The sequence below is a fragment of the Capricornis sumatraensis genome, chromosome 4, assembly GCF_032405125.1.
Source record: "Capricornis sumatraensis isolate serow.1 chromosome 4, serow.2, whole genome shotgun sequence".
NCBI classification, from domain to species: Eukaryota; Metazoa; Chordata; class Mammalia; order Artiodactyla; family Bovidae; genus Capricornis; species Capricornis sumatraensis.
The window spans coordinates 120986370-121012275 of NC_091072.1; the positions used below are offsets into that span (position 1 = coordinate 120986370).

The 25906-nt window shown below is 37.8% G+C and overlaps 1 protein-coding gene across 2 annotated transcripts in view; it reads left to right on the top strand.

Moving 5' to 3' along the window:
* PKP2 (plakophilin 2) overlaps window positions 1-25906 on the top strand; it is a 91229-nt gene that overhangs the window by 48465 nt on the left and 16858 nt on the right. For both annotated transcript variants that reach the window (XM_068970513.1, XM_068970514.1), the window contains exons 5-6: window positions 1201-1408; window positions 10866-11043. In XM_068970513.1, the coding sequence (XP_068826614.1) occupies window positions 1201-1408; window positions 10866-11043 (386 nt within the window). The remainder of the gene's footprint in view (window positions 1-1200; window positions 1409-10865; window positions 11044-25906) is intronic.

The following is a 25906-nucleotide window of genomic DNA, read 5'->3' on the forward strand; positions in this document are numbered from 1 at the left end:
ATAGCCAAAACAATTGGTTATAAAAATAGCTTGCATTCTTCTAATTATAAAATAAATGTCATGGGAATGCAATATACAGCATGGTAACAATAGAAAGTTGCTAAGAAAATAGATCTTAAGAGTTCTTATCACAAGAAAAAAAAAATTGTAACTATGTGTGGTGAAAGTGAAAGTTGCTCAGTCGTGTCTATCTCTTTGCAACCCCATGGACTGTGTAGCCTGCCAGGCTTCTCTGTCCATGGAATTCTCCAGGCCAGAATACTGGAGTTCCCTTCTCCAGGAGATCTTCCCAACCCAGGCATTGAACCCAGGTCTTCCACATTGCAGGTGGATTCTTTAACAATTGAGCCACCAGGGAAGTCCAATTATGTGTGGTGGTAATAGACTTATTATATACCGATATTGAATCATTATGTTCTACACCTGAAACTAACATAAATGTTATGTCATTTATATCTCAAAAACAAAAACTTGCATTTAGGGTTGGTTTTGCATTGCTACTACAATTGCCATGGTAAATGAAAAATGAATTTTTATTTCTACTACTGATGGAGGTGATTTCTATTGTATATATCGACTGTATAGCTCTGTCCTGGAAAACAAATTCATGTAATATGGTATTCTTCCATAAAACTTTCTCTGTTTCTTGGATTCCTAGTTCTCTTCATCTTTATGGTGATTAAGGCTTTTCTGTCCCCTTAACTGGGCTGCCCAGGTGGCTCAGTGGTAAAGAATCTGCATACGGTACAGGAGGCTCAGGTTCAGTCCCTGGGTCCGGAAGATCCCCTGGAGAAGGAAATGGCAACCCACTCTAGTATTCTTGCCTAGAAAATCCCTTGGACAGAGGACCCTGGTGGGCTACAGTCCCACGGGGTCCCAAAAGAGTTAGACATGACTGACTAAACAGCAACCACATCCACTTAACTATCATTTATTCAGCCTTTATCACTTAACTGTGCCCTTCAGTTTTTTCCCTAGGTTTCAGTCTTAACTTTGCAGATTTATCCTGAACCCCTGATGAGAGTTACTGCCTTAGAGCTGGGGGTGTGTTGTACACTGGAGTGTCAGGTTGCACCACACATTGATTGGTGGTAGTTATCAGCAAATTCAGTGAATTTCATCTGTTCATTCACATTACATTGAATATCTTTCTATCAAATAAAAATTAATAAGTATCTGAAGTATGCATCTACTTCCCAGGTCTATCAGCTTCATGGCATCCCCAAGTTTCTACAGCTCCTAAAAGTTCAGAATGAAGATATCCAGCGAGCCGTGTGTGGAGCCTTGAGAAACTTGGTGTTTGAAGATAATGACAATAAATTGGAGGTAGCTGAACTCAGTGGAGTACCTCGGCTGCTCCAGGTGTTAAAGCAAACCAGAGACTTGGAGACTAAGAAGCAAATAACAGGTAATGCTTACTATTAACAGGGGTAGCATAGTGCACCCCAGCCAGATGTGTTTGAATTAAAAATTCTATGCACCTTTCATCACCTGGACCCCTGTCAATACCAGCTTCCTAACTTCCCTGTCCCTTGACCTCCTAAAAAGAAAACATGACTAGATATGTTTTTCAGTTCTCCATTTCATATTTCTATTTAAATACTGATTTGGAAAAATAAATATCTCTTTTCTCTGTGTGGATTGGAAAACTAAAATAATCAGAAATAAAGTAATGCTTTTAATAATTCTTGAAGCATGGAGAAACATGGCTTAATTTTGTTTAAAGGAATAGTGCATATGATAGAAAATAACTCATTGAAAATGATTCATCAGCTCTCTGCTGAAGCTCCCTAAACTCATTACAAAGAATGTAAGAAACCATTACTGAGTATAATCATTAGTAATATTATCTTGGGGAAACTTTTAAGTATCTTCAGTGTCCTAGGTAGTAGAAATTTTTAATTTATTCTCACAAAAACCTTAGTTTTGAGGTATTTTGAGGTATTGGGTACTAAATCTCAGTTTTACAGATAAAGTAAGTCCAAAGAAGTTAACCCTTTTTAATATATAAAAGTTTTTCTTAGTGATATAGTTGACAGTGTTCATACTTATCTAAAAGAGGTGCTCCATAAATATTGTTTAAGTTGAACTGAATATCTGTTGCACTTCGGCTATCTTTTATTATACAACAGTTGTCTTTTTTCCTATAAAAATGTTGTCATTATATCTTCTCTACCCATTTGTATCTCAAAATATCACATTTTTCTATCTTGATATAGTTCAATTTTGTAAAACTACATGAAGCTTTGTAAATGTATAAAACTGTATGGAGAGTTGCAGCATACTACTACCCTCCTGCCAGCATGCTGTCATGTCCTATGAGAGATTTCCTTGCATATCCAAAACTTATATTAAAGTACCTCAGAAATTAAGAGTCATCTCACTTATTCATTCATTCATTCATTCAGCCAACATTCAGAGAGCAGCCTTCAAGTGTCAAGCAAGGCACATCACAGACTAGAGAGGTTGTGAATCTTATTTTCCATCTACTAAAGCATGAACAATTACACAATGGTTGGCCGTAAAACACACACACACACACACACACAAAACAAACCTCATGTTTAGAACCTAACATTTTCTTCGTTAAACTACAGTAGTGAACACAAAAGAGAATCAGATACATACAGTCAGAAAGGACTTCATGAAGGAGATATGTCTCATTGTGGACCTTAAAAGAGGTATAGACTTTGGACTAGTGTTTTGAAAGAGAATGAAAGTTATTCCCAGCATAGTGAAAATCGCTAGTAGAGCAAAGAAGCTGCTGTTCATCTAGAGGAATCTTCAGTAATAAAGTGATCAAGGTTAGGGTACATGATAGCCAGAAAACTTAGGAAGAAGTGTTTGTAAAGGAAATAATCTGTTGTTTGTGAACTTCCTCTTCTTTTGTGTAGAAAGAAGGAAACTAAGGACCGAGACTATTCTGTGGTATTCATGCAATAGATATCATTCAGTCTTCTTTAGATAATCTACAGAGCTGAGAAATGGAGTTTGTGCAGTTTTCAGAGTTTCTAGTATAAGCCAAACATCCCTACCAGCAAGTGCTCGTTATATATTCATTTAACTGAGTTGATACTTGAATGTCTGATACAAATCCTACTAAATAACAGGCTTCCCTGGTGGCTCAGTTGGTAAAGAATCTGCCTGCAATGCAGGAGACCTGGGTTTGGACCCTGAGTCAGGAAGATCTGGAGAAGGGAATGGCAACCCACTCCAGTGTTCTTGCCTGGAGAATTCCATGGACAGAGAAGCCTGGTGAGATACTCTCCATGGGGTCCCAAAGAGTCGGACACGACTGAGTGAGTCACACTGCTAAATAACTTCCTTTAGCTCTATTAATAGAAGTGCTAAATAAGTGCTTTGTGGGCCTCAAAAATAAATTGTTAACTTAATTTAGACATGTTTATATCTTTGTTTAGAAACCTAAAATGAGTAGCCATATATATGAATCTTGTCTGTTTTGTAAACATCTTTTTTTTTTTAATTGAGCCTCTATCATGGGCTCAGTCGTATCTGACTGTTTGCGATCCCATGGACTATAGCTTAGCAGATTCTTCTGTCCATAGAATTCTCCAGCCAATACTGGAGTGGGTAGCCATTCCATTTGTCAAGGGAATCATTCCCAAACCAGGGATCAAACCCAAGTCTCCAGCATTATAGGCAGATTCCTTAACATCTATGCCTAGCCATAACCTTGAACTTTCCATTTTTTACCTCTGTTCTTCCTGACAGCTCCATAACGTATGGTATTATTGACTCTTTGCATATGACTAGTGTAAGACTCAGGGGGTTACATGAGTTGCCCAATGTTGCACAGCTAGGAAAACAACAAAGCCTAGATGTGAGTCCAGTATTATCTGAGTGTTTTGCTGTATCAAAGTGTCCAAAGTTGCTCCCTTTGGCAGCAGTTGACTATCTCCTGGAGTTTGCTCAAAATCATCTCCATTGAATTGGTGATCCCATCCAACCATCTGATCCTCTGTTGCCCCCTTCTCCTCTTGCCTTCAATCTTTCTCAGCATCAGAATCTTTTCCAATGAGTCAGCTCTTCGCATCAGGTACTGGAGCTTCAGTTTTAACATCAGTCCTTCCAGTGAATATTCAGGGTTGATTTCCTTTAGGATTGACTAGTTTGATCTCCTTGCTGTCCAAGGGACTCTCCAGAGTCTTCTCCAGTCCTACAGGTAGAAAGCATCAATTCTTCAGCACACAAACTTCTTTATGGTCCAACTCTCAAATCCCTACATGACTACTGGAAGAACCATAGCTTTGACTTTGTCAGCAAAGTGATGTCTCTGCTTTTCAATATGCTGTCTAGGTTTGTCACAGCTTTTCTTCCAAGGAGTGAGTGTCTTTTAATTTCATGGCTGCAGTCACAATCCACAGTGATTTTGGAGCCCATGAAAATAAGTCTGTCACTGTTTCCTTTTTTTCCCCATCTATTTGCCATGAATTGATGGGACCAGATGCCATGATCTTAGTTCTCTGAATGTTGAGTTTTAAGCCAACTTTTTCACTCTCTTTCACCTTCATCAAGAGGCCCTTGAGTTCCTCTTCACTTTCTACCATTAGGGTGGTGTCATCTGCATATTTGAGGTTATTGATATTTTCCCCAGCAGTCTTGATTCCAGTTTGTCATTCATCCAGCCTGGCATTTTACATGATGTACTCCGCATAGAATTTAAATAAGCAGGGTGACCATATACAGCCTTGACATACTCCTTTCCCAATTTGGAACCAGTCCATTATTCCATGTCCAGTTCTAACTGTTGCTTCTTTGCCGGGAGCCAGCGTGAGGAATCCCACCTGTGGCAGTGGTCATGAGGCAGGAAGCCAGACAAAACACAAAGGTGTGATCTAGCTTCAGGGGTTCCCCCTGAGTTCTGAATATCTACCCCCCAAAAACCAGAGTCTGCCTGCACACCACCACTTTTCTCTGGAAAGAGTTAACTCAGGGCTTCAGTTCACAGTCTCCTGCCAAAGGAGTGTCTCAGCTCAAACCCTTCTGATGGCTCTCTAACTTGCCTGACAGTTAGAGACTTTTACAATTTGTGGATTGTTTACAGCCCCCCAACCACAAGAGGCACAAAGCTTAAAGCATCTTAAGATACAGAGCCTTTTCTAAGAGCTAAAAATCATATTGGTGACAGGTTTTCACTGTTGACTCAATGACTGCTGCCAGGCCTCCATATTCTTTATCTTTTAGGCACCTGAAGGATATTAATCAATGTAATTGGGATATAGAAATAGGAATATAGTAGTTTTGATGTTAGCAACACTAGACTTTTGAGTTAATTACTTTTCTTTTTTATATATCACTGCACTCTTCTTGTGTCCTTGCTATGTAAGAATGTAACTTTATTTAGTGCTGAGAGTGGCACCAGACTTTGGGAAGATCAACACAAATAAGTCTTCTGGTTGACAAACCCTTATCAGAAAAAAGGCTGTAAAATGTTAATTGGCCCTCTGGCTAGAAGATGATATAAATCACCTAAGACTTGTGTATACAATTAGGTATGCAGAGAGAAAGCCTGGTTTTGATAAGAGTCAGGGCTGCTGATGCTGCATAACTTTATATTACCCATTGATGTCTATGTACAATCAAAAAGGTATAAAAGGCCTTTCTAGACAATAGAGGCTGGGACAGTCATTGGAAGGACTGGTTTCCCCGTGTCTCCTCTTTACTCTGTTTTCTGGCTGAATTCCCATCTGGGGCATGGAGGCTCGCCGTGTCTACTTACTTGCCCCGGCTTCTAAGATCCACGAGAGAGGGAGCCCAAGGTGGGGCACCCCCCACTATTCAAGAGGATGCCAGTGGCCTAATGTAGATGGTGCAAGCTCCTTGTCTGGAACTTTATTGGCTTTCCACATAAACCAAGTTATTCAGCCTCTTTTCTCCACTTAATTTTCCTACTACACTATTTCTTCCTAATCTGATCTTATATTTCTAAATAAATAAGCTTTCCTCCCTTACGCCGTCTTTCCCTTCGAATTTCCCTGGATCTGCTGGAGCTGGACCCCGGCACTTCTTGATCTACATACAGGTTTCTCAGGACGCAGGTAAGGTGGTCTGGTATTCCCATCTCTTGAAGAATTTTCCACAGTTTGTTGTGATCCACATAGTCAGAGGCTTTGGCATAGTCAATGAAGCAGAAGATGTTTTTTGAATTCTTGCTTTTTCTGTGATCCAACGGATGTTTTCAATTTGATCTCTGGTTCCTCTGCCTTTTCTAAATCCAGCTTGAACATCTGGAAATTCTCAGTCCACATACAGTTAAAAGTCTGGCTTAAAGGATTTTGAGCATTACCTTACTAACATGTGAAATAAGTGCATTTGTATAGTAGTTTGAACATTCTTTGGCATTGTCCTTCTTTGGGATTGGAATGAAAACTGTCTTTTTCTAGTCCTGTGGCCACTGCTGAGTTTTCCAAATGTGCTGGCATATTGAGGGCAGCACTTTAACAGCATCATCTTTTAGGATTAGGAATAGTTCAGCTGATACTCCATCACCTCCAGTAGCTTTTTTGGTAGTGATGCTTCCTAAGGCCTACTTGACTTCACACTCCAGGGTGTTTGGCTCTAGGTGAGATGACCACACCATCTTGGTTATCCAGATCATTAACACCTTTTTAGTACCATTCCATGTATTCTTGCCACCTCTTCTTAATATCTTCTGCTTCAGTTAGGTCCTCAAATTTCTGTTCTTTATTTTGCCTATCTTTGCATGAAATGTTCCCTTGGTATCTCTGATTTTTTTTAAGAGATCTCTAGTCTTTCCCACTCTATTGTTTTCCTCTATTTCTTTCCATTGTCCACTTAAGAAGGCTTTCTTATCTCTCCTTGCTATTCTTTGGAGCTCTGCATTCAGTGGGGTATATCCTTCCCTTCCTCTCTTACCTTTCACTTCTCTTCTTTGCTCAGCTCTTTGTAAATCCTCCTCAGACAACCATTTTACCTTCTTGAATTTCTTTCTCTTGAGATTTATTTTCAAATAAATGACCTATGTTATAATATGATATTCCTGATAAGTTTTACAAAAGTTAGGTTAAAGAAGGAATGATCCATGTAAGGGAAATTACAGAAACACATTCCTCCTATTCTGTGATCATTTTGAAATATAAATTTAAAAAGAATCACTTTTCCTCCTGCTGCTCCTTGAAGATTTAATCATAAAATTTATGTTTTGCTATTAACATTATACAGATTTGGTTAACTTTATTTCTGGTCCTAAGGGCAATATTAATAAAGCTGGGGTTTAATATCTATTAGATCCCTTTATTCAGTAACTATATTTTATAAATATCAGTTGGCAATAAGTTTCTCAATAATGCAAGTTATCATTCTCTCACTTAAAATTGCTAATTGTTCAAATTATACCCCTTACCAGAATCCTGTTCTTTATTTTTGGCTAGAAAGATAGCTTAGTGACAGAAAATTACAGACAGTACACCTACAATAAAGAACTGTAATAATAGAAATTAAGGTACTATGAATAAACTGACTGAAAGTTAAAGCAAATGAAAATCTAAACCCCAAATGTAATGCAGTATCAGGGAATACAGAATGTAATCATTGAAAGGGACATCTATTCAGGGTCATCTAAACCATTAATTTCCCAACGCCAAAAATGTGAATCATTTTTAAAATGTAAATTCCTGGAATCCATCCTGAGAGTCAGGCTTAGTCAAATTTTTTAGGAGTATGCCTAAAAAAAATTGCAGGTGTGGCCCAAGAGTACGTGATTCTAATTTGCCACTGCTGCTGCTGCTGCTGCTATTCTCTTCTAATACTCTAGTTTTGAGATAAAGCACCTTGTTGATATTTTCATAAAAGATGAACTCATTTTTGTTGGCTCCAGTGATAAGGCTGGATCTTACAAGCAGATCTTTCTGTTTTCTTCAAAGTTCTTTTAGAAGTTTATACTTTCACTGAGCCAAAATCTTCCTCGGAATTTCCACTCATTGCTCTGGTTTTGCCTCCTGTAGCCACAGAAAATGATATGTAGTTGATAAATAATGCATTTTTTTAAGTTACTAGAGAGCCTGCGTTCTTATTATGTATTAGACACTTTTCACTTTGGGTTGGGCTTCCCTTGTGGCTCAGCTGGTAATGAATCCGCCTGCAATGCAGGAGACCTGGGTTCGATAACTGGGTTGGGAAGATCCCCTGGAGAAGAGAAAGGCTACCCACTCTAGTACTCTGGCCTGAAGAATTCCATGGACTGTATAGTCCATGGGGTCGCAAAGAGTCAGACACGACTGAGCTTTGGGTTAATTTTTCTACTAATAATTTAATTTTTAAAGATTTATAAGAACTTTTTATATTAATGGTAGTTAACCTTTGTCCTGTATTGTCATATACCTTTTCCCAATTGGTAATTGGTCATTTACTGATTTTGTATGTATGTGTGTGATGGTGTGTGTAAGGATGTACAATCCTGAATCTCTAGTGAACATTTAAGCTCTTTCCTAGCTTTGTATCATACATAAATTTGGCAAGCATAACATTTCTGTACAATATCTTACATTAAAAATTCAAAAATTATACTGAAACTCCCCAAACCATATACTTCTGTAGTAATAATATAGCATGCCAAACTACAAAGGACATTGACTGTTGGAAGAAAATTCCATTCCCTTTGTTCAAATTAATCCTCTCTGGTTTTATTGTAAGGTATACTTTCCCTTTGAGTGCTCTGTGTGGTCCTTTTTAAAGAGAGGAAATGCCATTATGTTTCACATTTTTAAGCTTCTGGCAGGCAGAGACTGTTAATTTGTTTGCTTATTTAGAACAGGAAGCTTTTATTTTCCTTTTCTCTCTTTTCTCTTCAGCTTTCTTTTGTAGCTTAGTAACCAAAACTCAACCTCAGATCTGCCTTTCAGTTGTTTTCAGCCACCTTAGGAGTTCTCTGGAATTTTATTCTGTCTCTCCCTTTCCAGGGCCTCTTAATATGAGGTGTGACCAATGAAGTCATTGTGTTGCAAAGCCTGTGGCTGAGTGACACTGCTAACCCCAAATGCAAGTTTAATCAGGAAGAGACCTCATCAGCCAGAATTCTGGTCCTCATGAAACACTAGACCCCACATTGCTTTGTCTAATGGAAGCTAGGTGTAAGCTGTGGTGGATATTTGGTGATTTAAATAAAAAATTAGTTACTTATACACAGCTAAGTAAACTGTTTAAGCCCCAAAAGACTACATCAGGCCTAGAATGCTCTAATTGAAGGGCCAGATACAAGTATGGTTGATTAACTACTAAGCTTTAATCACAGACTAGTATTTCTGTCATTAATATTAGGGGAGGTAATATCTCCACATAATTTATCTGAGACCAACATGTTTGCTTTATTCATAAAGTGGACTGCCCTGTGTATCTATGCTTCTCTGTTCTTCATGCAGACAAAGCAATAAATTTAAGAAGTAAGAATTACTGACTGGGCAGTGGGGCATGAATAGGAAGAAAATTCTCTTTCTGTCCCCTCTCTCTTTCCGCTTTCTTGGATGATGGTGAGTTATAGTAATTTACTGAAGAATGAATGATGGCACAGGAACTTGACACCTGCTGGGAGTCACTGGAATAGCAAGCAGTAGGTATATAGTCCTTCCACTGGATCAGAGGCATTTGAGCACCAAATTTGTGAGAAAAACAAATCCTAAATGTAAATACATGCAACTTTGTATTCTCTCTCAATACTCAGCTTCAGTCCCTGTGGATGTCCTGGGAAGTACAGTATTCTGTTATCTTAATTTCTTCCTGGGTTGGCTGATACGGCCTTTCTTTTTAATCAGGGGTTGAGGGGATTCAAGAGGACAGGAAAGTTAAGTGAGTAAATGTGGTACCAGTCTTAGACCAATGCTTAGCCCCTGCAAGTTGGCAAGTAGAGTAAATACTCTTATCTCTCCTTCTCTGCCAAACTGTAATATAAGATGAGGTAGTGCTAGCATCAGAGAAGGAAATGGCAGCCCACTCCAGTATTCTTGCCTAGAGAATCCTGTGGAAAAGGGAGCCTGGTGGGCTGCTGTCCACGGGGTCACACAGAGTCAGACACAACCGAAGCGACTTAGCATGCATGCATGCATTGGAGAAGGAAATGGCAGCCCATTCCAGTATTCTTGCCTAGTGAATCCCAGGGACAGAAGAGCCTGGTGGGCTGCCATCTATGGGGTCACACAGAGTCGAACACAACTGAAGCGACTTAGCAGCAGCAGCAGAGCCAGCATAAATTCTGGGAGGACATAAAGTTTACCATTGGGTAGGAGTTAATAAATATTCATTGGTGATATTGATCAGCCTACTCTTGACAGGCATAGGCAAAGGCTTTCTACAGGTTTTTCCTGCTGTTATCGGAAAGTGAATGTCTGGTGGGAGTTGTGGGTAGTAGGGAAGCAGGAGGCAGGCAGAGATATTCTTAGATATGTATCTAAGGGAGAAAAATATGAGTCTTAAAATGTTGAACTCTTAATTACAGTAGGATCATTTCAAGCTTTCCTGTTGATGAGCCCAAAATTTATTATCCTAATGAGGTCAGCTTTGTGGTAGGATCTTTTAAGAGAATAGTAATAACAATTTTTGGCATTCATTTATGTTCTTGATTAATTTAAATATGTATAGTTTCACATTTTAAGTTCTCTTTGTTTTATATATATTTTATTTGTTCTTATGGGACAGCTTCCATTGGCATCTAACGAAGTCTAAACAGGTTCTTTCCCTTGTGAAAAGGTCCATCCCCCCCACCTTGTTTTTTTGTTTGTTTGTTTGTTTTTATAACCAGCCATGGATCTAAGGATGATGGTCTTAACTGACCTTTTCAGCAGTCATTTTGACCTAGCCCTGCACTGTTTTGATGGTACTCTTTACTTTTCTAGGTTTGCTGTGGAATTTGTCCTCTAATGACAAACTTAAGAATCTCATGATAACAGAAGCCTTGCTTATCCTCACTGAGAATATCATCATCCCCTTTTCGGGGTGGCCAGAAGGAGACTACCCCAAAGCAAATGGTTTGCTTGATTTTGATATATTCTACAATGTCACAGGATGCCTAAGGTAATGCCACTCTACACCTCCCTCAACATTTTCTCTGTTGACTCTAAATACTGCATCCAGATCTGTCTTAAACTCTACCCAATTACCTGGAAATACAGTTAAAAATTATAAAGATCACTCTAAGTACTAGAAGCACAATATAGAAACGAGTATTGTTTTTCCTGACATGTTTGATTCCAGAAGCTACCCACAGTAGCTCAGGAGAGAGAGCATATCATTTCCGATAGGTAAACTGGAAATCCAATCCGAACACCTACAAGCCCGTGCAGACTGGAATTCCCTGTCTCACAGGATTTAAGTCAGGCTACATGCTATTTTTCAGTTGACAAAAATATAATTTAATGACGTGGTTAAAAAAAAAAAAGTTTTGAACCTGGTGTTTTTAAATAGGCAACAAAACCTAAAGGGATAGATTATCTTGCCACAAGAATAGCTACAAAAGAAGTTAGTTTAATTAGCATTTCTAAATATTGGGATGAAAAAGGTGCTTGAAATGTTTTCTCTCCTGGACTGTCAGGTGCCAGCTAAACAAGGAGGAAATAGAAATGCATGGAGGAAGAGGAAATGTCAGTCTTAACTCCTCTCACAGTGTGTGTCTCAGGCTTTCTTACATATACTTGAAAATAATCATTGTCCTTTATGTCTAAAGATTAAAAGAAACCAAATAGATATGTAACCAAAAGAACAAGCCCAGAAGAAGCTGGGATATCTTCTGCCTTTTGATCTTTTCTCTAGTTTCACAGTTCACATTTTGAGGGAATCTGTTTGGATGATAACGGAGGGAATTTATTATGGTAAGATGTTTTATCTTATCTCCATAATTAATCACACTGTGTGTGTGCATGCACACGTGCTCAGTCGTGTCCAGTTCTTTGTGGCCCCATGGACTGTAGCCTTCCAGGCTCCTCTGTCCATGGGATTTCCCAGGCAAGAGCTGTGGAGTGGGTTGCCATTTCCTCCTCCAGGGGATCTTCCCATCCCAGGAATCGAACCCACATCTCGTGTGTCTTCTGCAGTAGCAGGCAGATTCTTTACCACTAGCTCCACCTGGAAAACCCATAATCACAGAGTAATACACATCAAATGCCAAGTTTTTATAAAGGATTATGTTAGCCACTGAGAGTTTTTCAAAGATGAATGAGAAAATTCTTAAGAAACCTAGAATCTAGCAGGGGATACAGATGAGCAAATAAACTAGAATGCAATGAAATATGTTACAGCAAATTTTTCTATAGCTCCCATTGCCTTACCATGTACAGCAGAGTTCTTAGTGTGGCAGATTAGGTTAGGACTGTTTCACTTCATTGTGTACATGACAGGTACACAATTCAAACTTCCTTTTTTACATGTTTTTGCTTATTTATTTTAATTAGAGTATAATTGCCTTACAATGTTCTGTTAGTTTCTGCAGTATCACAACGTGAATCACCTTCACACCCCCTAGGTCATCTCAGCACCGAGCTGAGCTCCCTGTGCTCTATATAGCAGCTTCCCACTAGCTATCTGTTTTACAGATGGTGTGAATATGGCAGTGTATATATCAGTGCTACTCTCTCAATTCACACCACCCTCTCCTTCCCCTACTGTGTCTGCAAATCCATTCTCTACATCTCTGTCTCTATTCCTGCCCTGTAAACAGGTTCATCAGTACCATTTTTCTAGATTCCATATATATATATTAATATGTGATATTTGTTTTTCTCTTTCTGACTTACTTCACTTTGTATGACAGACTCTAGGTTCATCCACATCCCTGCAAATGATCCAGTTTCATTCCTTTTTGTGGTGGAGTAATATTCCACTATGTCTATGTACCACATCTTTTTATCCATTCATCTGTCAGTGGACATTTAGATTGCTTCCGTGTCCTGGCTATTGTAAACAATGCTGCAGTGAACATTGGGGTACATGTGTTTTTTTCAGTTATGGTTTTCTGAGGGTATATGCCTAGTAGTGGGATTGCAAGGTCATATGGTGTTTTTTGTTTTTTAAGGAACCTCCATACTGTTCCCTATAATAGCTGTATCAATTTACATTCCCACCAACAGTACACAAGGGTTCCCTTTTCTCCACACCCTCTCCAGCATTTATTGTTTGCAGATTTTTTGATGATAGCCATTCTGACCAATGTGAAGTGATACTTCATTGTAGTTTTGATTTGCATTTCTCAAATAATGAGCAGTGTTGAGCATCTTTCCGTGTGCTTGCTGGCCATCTGTATGTCTTCTTTGGAGAAATGTCTAAGTCGTCTACCCAGTTTTTGATTTGCTTGTTTGTTTTTTTGATTTTGAGCTGCTTGAGGAGCTTTTGTATTTGGAAGATTAATGCTTTGTCAGTTGCTTTGTTTGCAGATACTTTCTCCTAGTCTGAGGGTTATCTTTTCATCTTGTTTATGACTGCCTTTGCTCTGCTAAAGCTTTTGAGTTTAATTAGGTCCCACTTGTTTATTGTTATTACTGTAGGAAGTGGATCAGAAAGGATCTTGCTCAATTTATGTCGAAGAGTATTCTGCCTGTTTTCTTCTAAGAGTTTTATAGTGTCTGGCCTTTGATTTAGGTCTTTAACCCATTTTGAGTTTATTTTTGGTATGGTATTAGGAAGTTTTGTAATTTCATTCTTTTACATGTAGCTGTCCAGTTTTCCCAGCACCACTTATTGAAGACGCTGTCTTTTCTCCATTGTATATTTTTGCCTCCTTTGTTAAAGATAAGGTGACCACAGGTGTGTGGGTTTATCTCTGGGCTTTATCCTATTCCATTGATCTGTATTTCTGCTTTTTTGCCAGTATCATGCTGTCTTGATTACTGTAGCTTTGTAGTAAAGTCTGAAGTCAGGGAATGTGATTCCTCTAGCTCCATTTTTCTTTCTCAAGATTATTTTGGCTATTCGGGGTCTCTTGTGTTCCCATACAAATTGTAAAAAAAAAAATGTTTTCTAGTTCTGTGAAAAATGCCATTGGTAATTTTATGGGGATTGCATTAAATCTGTAGATTGCTTTGGGTAATATAGTCATTTTTACAATATTGATTCTTCAAATCCAAGAACATGATACATCTCTCCATCTGTTTATATCATCTTTGATTTTGTTCATCAGTATCTTATAGTTTTCTCCATACACGTCTTTTGTCTCCTTAGGTAGGTTTTATTCCTAGGTATTCTATTCTTTCTGTTGCATTGATGAACAGGATTGTTTCCTTAGTTTCTCCTTCTGATTTTTTATTGTTAGTTTATGGAAATGCAAGAGATTTCTGTGTAATAATTCTGTATCCTGTGACTTTACGAAATTCATTGATTTAGCTATAGTAATTTTCTGATGGCATCTTTAGGATTTTCTATGTGTAGTATCATGTCATCTGCGAAAGTGACCATTTTACTTCTTTTCCAATCTGGATTCCTTATATTTCTTTTTCTTCTCTGATTGCCATGGCTGGGACTTCCAAACTTCCTTAAACCAAGTGACTCCTGTGGCTGAGATGTTGATAGCCACTTGTGGAAGTGAAAGAAATACACCAGGAACCATGGCCTCAAGGACTGGGGCAGAAATTCAGCATCTCTAAGACTCAGTCTCCTGTTGACAGGCATACCTCAGATATATTGTAAATTCAGTTCCACACCACTGCAATAAAGTGAATATTGCAGTGAAGCAAGTCACGCAAATTTTTTTGTTTCCCAAGTGCATACATAAGTATGTTTGTATTATACTACAGTCTGTTCAATATGCAATGGCAGTATGTCTTTAAAAAATCAGTATACATACCTTAATTTAAAAATACTTTACTACTGGGATGTCCCTGGCATTCCAGTGGTTAAGATTCATGCTCCCAATGCAGAGGGCCCAGGTTCCATCCCTGGTTGGGGAACTAAGATCCCACGTGCTGTACATGGCATAAAATAAACAAATAAAGATTAAAAGAAATATTTAATTACTAAAAAATGCTAACCATCATCTAACAACACAGAGTTGCCACAAACCTTCAATTTGTTAAAAAATAATTGTAATATCTATAAAACTCAATAAAGCAAAGCACAATAAAACAAGATATGTCTGTATATCCCATCTCTGCTTACTCTTCTTTGAAGACTACTGGGCTCATTCTCTAAAAATGCAAACAAGCCTTCTCCACATAGCAGATCCCTAAACCACAGGCCACCCAGCAGAAAAAGTACACTTCTTTCTTCAAATGTCAGTCTCAGAGAAGATTTAACCCTGGCCCTGCTTCTGAAAAGTGCATACATATCATTTGAGCCTCTGTCCCCCTGGCTTGGCCAGACCTGGATCAGATACTTGCTTCATGGCAACGGTGACAACAAGGTTTGTTAAAGTAACAAGAGGGAGGGGAACACTTGCTGGGAAAATAAAGCAAAAATAGAAGACACCTTCCTCAGTTACAGCATATGCAACCTTTCTGGGTCTGTCTACAAGCTTCTTTACAGTCTTACTTCACATTTTTCCACCAACATACATCAAAGTACAAGCAAACTACAAAATACTTGCTTTCCTTAGATGTTATAGGTAATTTCATATAGTCAAGGCTTTATTCAATTTTATTTCCTGGGAAACATTTTCCATTATCTTCCCATTAAATGCTTAATCTCCTAATCATCTAACACCAAAGATAAAGTTCATCTTTTCTATAAAACATTTTTCTGCCTCCTCAGACAAACACTGTTACTTATTTTTTAAGCATTCAAATGGGAATTTTTACAGGTAAACTGTGTACAGATTTTGCATCCATTACTGTTTTTATGGGAAGTTATTTGCAATACCTTTTTTATTAGATTGTGAACTCTTAAGAGCTAAGCCTATGCATTGTTTTAATCTCTAATTCCTAGCACCTAGCAAGGTTTCTGACACATAGTAAGTAAGTATTTGAGTGAAATGGGTAAATGAATGAATAAGCAAATTAAAATCCATCATAAATTAGGTGGATAATCAAGCCTGGCAAGGTATCAAATTTGTAATGGAAAGTAATGAAACAGAAGTTAGAAACATTAGCTAAGGCCAGACTATAGGGGCATTATAAAACATGGTAATGAGTTAATTTTCTTTCTTCTGTAAGCAAAATTCATAGTGTGGGGCGAATAGAAATATAAGTTCTTTGTGAAGTAGAAAAATTATAATATCAACATGAAAGGTATGTTGGGAAGGTAGAAATCTAAAGACAAAGATATTGGTTACAAATCTTCCTGTAGTCTTCTTTTATGAACAAGGAATAACAGACTTGCATGGTTTAAGTGAAGCACATTTTTCAGATATATTTTATCCTAAATCCACTCCCATCATAATGATATTTTGCAAAGACAATCCAAACCACTGGTTTGAACTACTTTCAGAAGCAGAATATTACACAAAGACTGGGAAATTGAGTATCATGGTATTTGCTTGCTAAAATAATCTATTCTTATTTCATCTGTATATCTAGTTTATAATAATAATAGCTAACATATATTGTATACTATGTTGTAAAAACTGTTCAAAATGCTTTATGAGAATTTCCTCAATTTATTCTCAGAGTAACCCTTGTAAAGTAGGCCTTCCCATTTTATGGATAAGGAAACTGGAGCTGAGGGAGGTTAAGTGATTTTCACAACATCATACAGCCGATAGGAGACAAAGCTGGGATTCTCATCCAGGAAGCCTGTCTCCAAAACCGAGCTCTTCATCTTGTCCTGGATATGTTGATATTAATCAATGTATACAAACTGCATACCTGTTTACCAACTGCTCCGCTGTGGATTAAGCCTCTTCTGCCCTTTACAGTCTCGTAACCTCACAGAGTCAGGTATGCCAGTGTATAGTCATGTTCTGTCTTATTATAGGCATTATATCTATGTTTCAGTAATTGTCTTTTTTAAAGAGTTCTATGCAAGTAGAACCTCTGCACTGAATTTCCTATTAACAAAGAAAACAGAAAGCATATGAAGTTGGAGGTCTTTCCAAGAAAGGAGTCGGCTTTGTAGACTACTTCAGGTAGATGTCACAATAGGTATAAAAGTCAGTAAGGAGATGTAAATTAGAACCTAAGAAAAGACCTATAGGGAAGCTTCAGTCAAATAGACTCGATTTCCATGAGAGCAGAGCCGTCTTCTGAATAGTTGCTTACTTCTTTTTTCTTTTTAATTTTTAAATTTGTATTAGAGTATAGTTACTTTACAGTACTGTTATTTTCTGCTATACAGCAAAGTGAATCAACTATACGCGTGTGTGTATATATATATGTATATATATACCCACTTTTTTTGTATTTCCTTCCCATTTAGGTCACCACAGGGCACTGAATTGAGCTCCTTGTGCTATACAGTACATTCTCATTAGTTATCTGTATTATACATAGTAGTGTAAACATGTCAAGCCCAATCTCCCCATTCATCCTACCCCGTCTCTCCCTGTTTTGTGTCGATACATTTGTTCTTTACATCTGTGTATATATTTCTGCTTTGCGAATAGGTTCATCTGTACCATTTTTCCAGATTCCACATATATGTGTTAATGTACAATATTTGTTTTTCTCTTTCTGACTTCATTCTGTGACAGTCTCTAGGTCCAGCCATGTCTCTGCAAATTGCACCATTTTCATTCCTTTTTTTGGCTGAGTAATATTCCATTGTATATATGTGCCACCTTTTCTTTATCCATTCTTCTGCTGGTGGACATTTAAGTTGCTTCCGTGTCCTGGCTATTGTAAATAGTGCTGCAAGAAACATTGGGGCACATATATCTTTAAGAATTATGGTTTTTCTGACTCCAAGTTACTCTAAAAAGATTTTGACTGGTGTTGACTAGCTCTGATAAAAATGAATCTTAACTACATAAAAAGGTCATAAATGTTAACAAATACAATTTCTACAAGTTCACTGGAGATATTGTCTCCCCTGCTGAGTGTGGAACCAACAATGATTTGGCATCCTGAGTGTATCTTTGACATTGTGGTTGACTTAGGTTCAGTTCAGTTCAGTTCAGTTAGTCGCTCAGTCGTGTCTGACTCTTTGCGACCCCATGAATTGCAGCATGCCAGGCCTCCCTGTCCATCACCAACTCCTGGAGTTCAGTAAAACTCATGTCCATTGAGTTGGTGATGCCATCCAGCCATCACATCCTCTGTCCCCTTTTCCTCCTGCCCCCAGCCCCTCCCAGCATCAGAGTCTTCTCCAGTGAGTCAGCTCTTCACATGAGGTGGCCAAAGTGCTAGAGTTTCAGCTTTAGCATCATTCCTTCCAAAGAATACCCAGGACTGATCTCCTTTTTTTTTTTAATATAAATTTATTTTTTTAATTGGAGGTTAATTACTTTACAATATTGTATTGGTTTTGCCATACATCAACATGAATCTGCCACAGGTATACACGTGTTCCCCATCCTGAAACCCCCTCCCTCCTCCCTCCCCGTACCATCCCTCTGGGTTGTCCCAGTGCACCAGCCCCATTTAGAACGGAGTGGTTGGATCTCCTTGCAGTCCAAGGGACTCTCAAGAGTCTTCTCCAACACCACAGTTCAAAAGCATCAGTTCTTCGGTGCTCAGCTTTCTTCACAGTCCAACTCACACATCCATACATGACCACAGGAAAAACCATAGCCTTGACTAGACAGACCTTTGTTGGCAAAGTAATGTCTCTGCTTAGGTTAGCGTAGCTAAATTCCTTCAATCTACTTTGGAATAAAACTTCTGCATACCAGTATACCAGTGACTTTGTCTCTTGATTAACTTGATGATGAGATCAGTTCTGAGAGGGACCACCCAGGTCTTTATGTAGCAGTGGTGCAGAGTGAATATGCTCTGCAGGTAAAATCTTTGCTTCATTAATGAACTTGTGACAGTGACTCCAGTTCTGCCCACCTGGAGCTGTTACCAGCTCCAATGCCATACTGTGAGATGGCATTCAAATAGGAGAACACACATGGGATATCCTTCAAAAACTGTCAAGTACACCATGTGCATGCATGCTAAGTTGCTTCAGTCATGTGTGACTCTTTGCGACCCTATGGACTGTGGCAATTTTTTCTTAAACAATATGCTAGCATAATGAATAGTTAGTAAAAGAAAAATAAATTGATACATTCCAATTTGTGGTAGAGCTGTCAGAAGCAGTTGTTAGAATCTTTTCATACCTCCACAGGCAGTGGCATCATGTTGCCACCTTGAAATCAGCCACGGTAGAAATATTTACACCACAGAAATTTGCAAATGCTACAAGTCAGAACTCTCCCCACTCCCCTTCCCCTGCCTCCAGGGGTCAGACAGGCACTTAAGTGGACAGGTGTGAGACTATGGGCTGCTGTCTGACTAGAAAGTCGGAAAAATGCTTATCCCAAAGAGAAGTAATATTCAGAGTTCTGGGAAACACTTTAGGCCAAACACAGACTCTTCTGAGGCAGCCTCTGTTAGCAGTCTCATTCTGCAGTTGAAGAAATTAAGTGCCAGTGACTCTTCCACAATAATAGAAGCAGTTATCAGAAATTTGAGAAAAGCAACTAATCCATGCTTCTTGGGATTTTACCGCTTGGTCTGTCTTTCCTCTTTCTCTTATCCAACCCTGTCCAGTACTCGAGTGCCTGCTGTATCCAAAGCACTATTTTAATTTCTGAAATTTCAAAGGGGAATGGGACCTATTTTTGCCCTGGAGGAACTCCAGGTTTAGTGGGGGAAAGGCACCAGAAGAGATAACCACAATCCATTTGATAAGAAATGTAGAAGTGGTCCGAAAAGACTGTCATGGAGGCACTGAGTTGCTTAACTGATGTTTCCTGGGAGTTGGGGAAAATGTTGACTGGAGAGTCACATGTGGTAAAGGATGAGTAGCTGTATGAATGATTGTCTCCTCAATCATAGCTCATCATTGCATCACTCGTTCATCTCTGTCCTTTTTCAGTATAGCCATATAAAAATATGAATTCACAGAAGTCTGAAAAGTTGCTTTCCTGAAGTCCTATTATTTGTTAACCATTTGCTTAATTTTATCTCCACATCTGATTACCAGTTATTTCCAAGACTCACAGACTTAGAGAACCAGTATGTGGTTGCGGGGAGGGAATAGATTGGAAGTTTGGGATTGACATATACACACTGCTACATTTAAGACAGATAACCAATAGCACAAAGAATTCTGATCAATTCTGTAATAAGCTAAATGGAAAAAGAACTTGAAAAAGAGTAGATACATGTGTATATATAACTGAATCACTTTGCTGTAAACCTAAAACTAATAGAACATTTTTAATCAGCTATGCTCCATTATTAGATAAAAATTAAAAAACAAAACACACACACACAACCATTTCTGCATTGTAAAGGCTACCTCAGAATTTGCCATTTTGTTTAGGATAATAAGACAAATGACAAAACATTACTATGAAACATTATGAAACATATTCCTTTTTCCTAATTGTATTTTATGCTGTGGAAGAAGAAAAGCAATTGGTAATGCATTTCTCCTGAAAATGACTTAAAACTTTTTCCTACATCTGTCATTGTTTAGTAAATGTGTTTTAATGAATGTATAATATAGTTATTTGTACTAAAATTTATAACTGTCTCAAAAGAAATTCCATTTTCACTTATCACTGAAGATCTAGCTAGTCTAGGGTGGGGAGTAATCAGAGGAAGGAAACTGCACTTCTAGAAAGAAAAGCAATAATTATTAGCCTTAATCCTGATGAGCCTCTTGATTAAGGACAAGTTTTTTGGTAATATCAATACCAACTACCTTTTGGAAAAAGACTATCTCCATGTAAATTTTTAATATATTCAATTATATCTGTCTCAGTTCAGTTCAGTTCAGTCGCTCAGTCATGTCCTACTCTTTGCGACCCCATGAATTGCAGCACGCCAGGCCTCCCTGTCTAGCACCAACTCCCCGAGTTCACTCAAACTCACGTCCATCTAGTCAGTGATGCCATCCAGCCATCTCATCCTCTGTCATCCCCTTCTCCTCCTGCCTCCAATCCCTCCCAGCATCAGAGTCTTTTCCAATGAGTCAACTCTTCGCATGAGGTGGCCAAAGTACTGGAGTTTCAGCTTTAGCATCATTCATTCATATATCTGTCTACTCCTGCACAATAAAGCATGTAATTGTATTTTTTAATTTCATTTTTTATAATACCTGGATATCAAACTTCAGAACTCTGCTGAAACTGTGTTTCCTTAACTGTGCTTTTCGTTCTGTTTACCTTTGCTTAGTTATCCCTTATTCTGACTACTCCTGACAAAAAGATTTATCTGGTCTGTCTCTGTGCGTAACCCTATTTAGTTACTCAAATAATTAAGAATTAGATAATTAAATGAGAGTCTAATTTCTCTTATTATCAAATAACTATTTTCCTTTTTCGAAAGACGTATCTTTAGTAAAGTTGATGTTCCTTGTCCTGGAAGGAACAAGACATGTAGGTTGTACAGCTTTGTTCTGTTCCCAATGTTGCTTCTGTTTGCAGAATGAGCAGCTGACTTTGGCTGATGTTTGCGGATACCTGCAGGATCTGATGTTGACTTCAGAGTAACAGACAAACCCTTCTTTTGGCATAGGGTTTTTGTTCCTCTGCCAGTTCAAGTGAGGCTCCCCTTTTGTTCTGTGCAACCACAAGCTGCCTCTGCTGCTTTCTCTAGGTTAATCACAGACAAGGCCTAACTGTTTGATGTGTATCATCTGAGAGCTAAACAAAAACCCAGACCTAAATCTCAAATAACAACAGGAAGAAGGATGCCTCCTTATCAGCCAGTGTCTTATCAAGTGCCTATTGGGTCGTAGAATGGACTTAGACCAAGCTCTTAAATTGACTGGTACCACTTGGAATACAATTTATAACATGTATTATTAGGAAGCATATAATTGTTGGTGAAAATGAAAATATAGCCACAGTTTTTTTAAAACCATTGTGGTGATCACTAAGTATGCTGATTAGACCTTTAAGATAGGTACATTAACACACGTGTAAATTTGTGTGTTAGTAAAAAACCACCTATTATCAGAAGTAGTCCCTCGTGTTTTTTTTGTTTTTTTTTTAATCTCTGCATCTTAGAATTACCTGTCAGTGAAAACTTGAAAAGATTCACTCCTATCCTTTTGTTGCCTGCCGTTCTCACGCCCTGGTGACTAACTATGGCCTTTAATTCCAGTTGTCCATATACGACATTTGGACATTCTGTGTTGTAACAAACTTTCTTTTAATGCTGATAGACTATATTTGATAGCTTGCCTGCACATAGCCCCACACAGATAACTTTTTATGGAAGGGCCATTAAAAATCCCATTAGAAGTGGGTAATTCTGATTTTAAAAAATAGCCATAGGTCAGGACTCTGAATGAAATTCAGCACATCCTAATTTCAGGAATTTTGTGAAAGCATAATATTTGCAAAGTATACAATAATGTCTAGCAAATGCACTAAATTGCAGTTATTCTTATCATTTGACACTGTTCACACTTTGGTTTGCCATATGAATTTAAAGTTTATTGTCATTAATTTTAACTGTCATTAATCTTAACAAAGACAGTTCTTTATTTTAATTCCAGCAAGGTCCTGGGTGTTTGTTTTCTGGGTTTTTTTCCCCCCCTCCTTTTGATTGTGACACAGGAATGTGTGAGATAAATGGTGCTGGAGAGAGTCAGGAATCACTGATTCGCTTTCAGATAAACCACCTGAAGCCTCCTATGTGAAGTTTTGGTTTGAGACATGCAGAGGTTCAGATTCTATTTTTTTCTCACCCCGTACAGGTCACATTACCAAAAAAATTCTTCTTAATATCAAACATAAGCAGCTATAGTTTGTGCTGATATCCTCCTACTCAGGCCCAGTGGAGGTGAAGAGCTCTGAACCAGCCCTGCCTTTATATTTAGAGTAGTTCACATCCTTCTCTACCCACTTCCTCCTGAAGCCCTAGCCCCTAGCCCCAAAGACCTGATATTTAAATTTTAATATACAACAGGGTACAGTTCTAATTTCCAGAAAGGTGCTCACATGTTTACTCAGACTTCTGCTAAATTATACCAAGGGGAAATAAATTCATCATTTAATCAAATTCAAACCATAGACACTAAATTAAACATTTCCAATATATTAATTGGGTTTCCCTGGTGTCTCAGAGGGTAAAGTGTCTGCCTGGAACGTGGGAGACCCGGGTTTGATCCTTGGGTCAGGAAGATCCCCTGGAGAAGGAAATGGCAACCCAGTATATTCATTGGTAACTCTGAAAATGAACTTTTATCGAGTAACTACTGTGGTTTTTACGCTCTTTTTTACTTTTCAACAAGGTAGTTGTTTTAATATATTTCGTGAACAGTTTTGAGGTAGTTTTCCATATTAAACCTCTATTGGGCTACATCTAGGAAACAGTGATACATATTTCTCAGGACTCAGGAGACACAATGTGAAAGGATTGATTCTTCCTAAGATTAGCCATGTTAATTCTCTCATTCCCACAAATTTATGTATTAGTTGTTGAAAAAATACTGTAAGATGAATTTCTTAATAATTTCCTAATAATTACTGATTATTTTCAGAGTGATACAATAGCAAATTCCTTTTTAACTAGTGACCTCTATTCGTGGATGTATTGCTGTAAAATAATCCACCCTTATCATTTATCATATTTCTGAGTATCTGAGTAAGGTAGGAACTATTTTTGATATGCAAGAACAAATATTGAGGTAGTAGTGTTCCATGCACTTTCTGTCAGCAAAGGTATCAGCTGTCAGGAACCCCTGATAAGTCCCGTTTCAAGCCAGTAGAGTCTGGATAATACCAAACTACAAGACAACAGTTAGTGTGTGTGAGCTGGAAGTACTGCCAAATTGAATTACCATCCTCACCCAAAATAAACAGCCTGAAGTTAAACAAAGCTGAGTCATTCATCTGCACGGTATGTAAGGGGCTTTGCTAGGAAGAAAGACCTTTTGATTTGTCAAAGCCATTTTAAAACTACTGCCATTCTCCAAGCCAGATGTTGAAAAGGTCAAAGAGAAGCTTTAAAATATGATAACTCTGTCTCGGAGTTGGGGGACATATGGTACTTGCTAAACAAATGGCAGACTGAATGAGTGTTAGATAAGGTTTGCTCTACTCTGGTGCCGCCCTCAGCACAGAATAAAGAACAGCTCTCCTATCCTGACTTCACCACTAACTTAATCTCACCAGTAAAAGTAACTTCAGCTCTTTGGTTTCTCCATGTGCAATATAAGGAGACTGAAATATGCTTTTTCAGTTTTGTCAAGCTTCTTAAGATCCCATGACCTTAAAGGGCTCAGAGAATAGATAAAGGATCTTGGTTCAAATAATCATTTCTTGAGAAAAAAATTATCGGAAAAAATGGTTTTATGTACAGTCTATGAGCCAATTCATAATCTTTTTTTTAATGGACAAATCTTTCAAGTACAGGGAAAATAAGGAAGTGAATAATTACTCATAGAGGGGATTTTGTTAAAATAAAAAACTCACTGTATCATTTCAGCAACCATTAAATTATTAGTACATGCTTAGTTTTAGGGTACTTGTCTTATTTCCTCAACTATTAGGTTGGATTCTGAAACTGCATTTTCATGGGGTAAAGACAGCCAAATATTATAGATGTGATCTCCCTGGGAGCAGGTGCAGTGCTGGGTACTCCTTCCTTGTTCCCTGCAGTTCTTTATACAATGCCAGGCACTTTTGTTCTTTGACAGTATGTATTGAAAACAGTATTTGGGGACAGAAAGGCTTTTTTAAATCACTTAGTACAGTGTATTAAAGATGAAGAAAATATGACCCCCAAAGTTCTCAGAATTGTAGTTCTTTCAGTGTTCAGTATCACACTGAGACATTATACACAAAAAGAATATGCTTTGTAATGTTCTGCCTACAGTGAAAGGAGCTGGTCTGATAAATTTTATAGGAATAGTTCTTAGCCAATGAAGTTAGCAAAAGAGAATAAGGGTGGTTTTCAAAATTCTAAAAACCTGAAGTCATTCTTTTGTCATTCTTGTTTATAGAGCTGTTAAAATTTTTGGAAAAAAAAATATTTTTAAAAAGTTAATGCTGCCAAGAAAAATTAATGCAAAGGAACATAGTAATACCAACATAAAAACATTATCTGAATCTGAAATATGATCCCTAAATATATTACTTTACTGTATTTGATAACCTTCAGTATCTATAAAGAAGCATTTTTCACATGTAGATTTAGTTACTGTTTATAGAAAGGTGTCATGGCTTAGCCAAATTAGAAATAGACTAAGTGCAAAGATGTTTATAGGTCGGCTTGTAACTTAGGTCTTATACACTGTGAAACTGCATTTTTCGTGGCATCTCTCTGTCATTTTAGTTATAGAATCATCACATTTTAGAGCATTTGGTTTCATATTTGTCAGTAACAGTTTATGCTGAAGCCTGGAAAACCCCCAAATGGTATAATCTAACACTCTGTATTTACAAATGAGGAAACTAAGGCCCAGAGAATTTAAGAAATTTTAATTTAATTAGAATTAAGGCACAGAATAAGTTGAGACTTGAACATGTAGTGTATTGCTACAGCTAATATGCCATTTATTCTACTTTTAACTGTAAGATGTTTTCCTCATATATTTATACCCTTTCAAAAATAGGGTGAAGATTAAGTAAATAATACTCTGGTGCTTGGAATGAAGTAGACAGAAGGCTTACATTACACAATGATGTGTTATGAATATATTTATTAAGTTGTGTCCAGAGTTGATGACTGTAGGCAATTGGTGATTTATTGAGTCTAGGACAAGTCTGTCATACTTTGACAAATTTTCCAGTTTTCCCTTGGAAGAAACTTTGAAACAAAAGTAAAGCTTTGAAACAAAAACCTATTAGATACACAGCCTGAGTATATCTTCAGTTCAGTTCAGTTCAGTTCAGTTCAGTCGCTCAGTC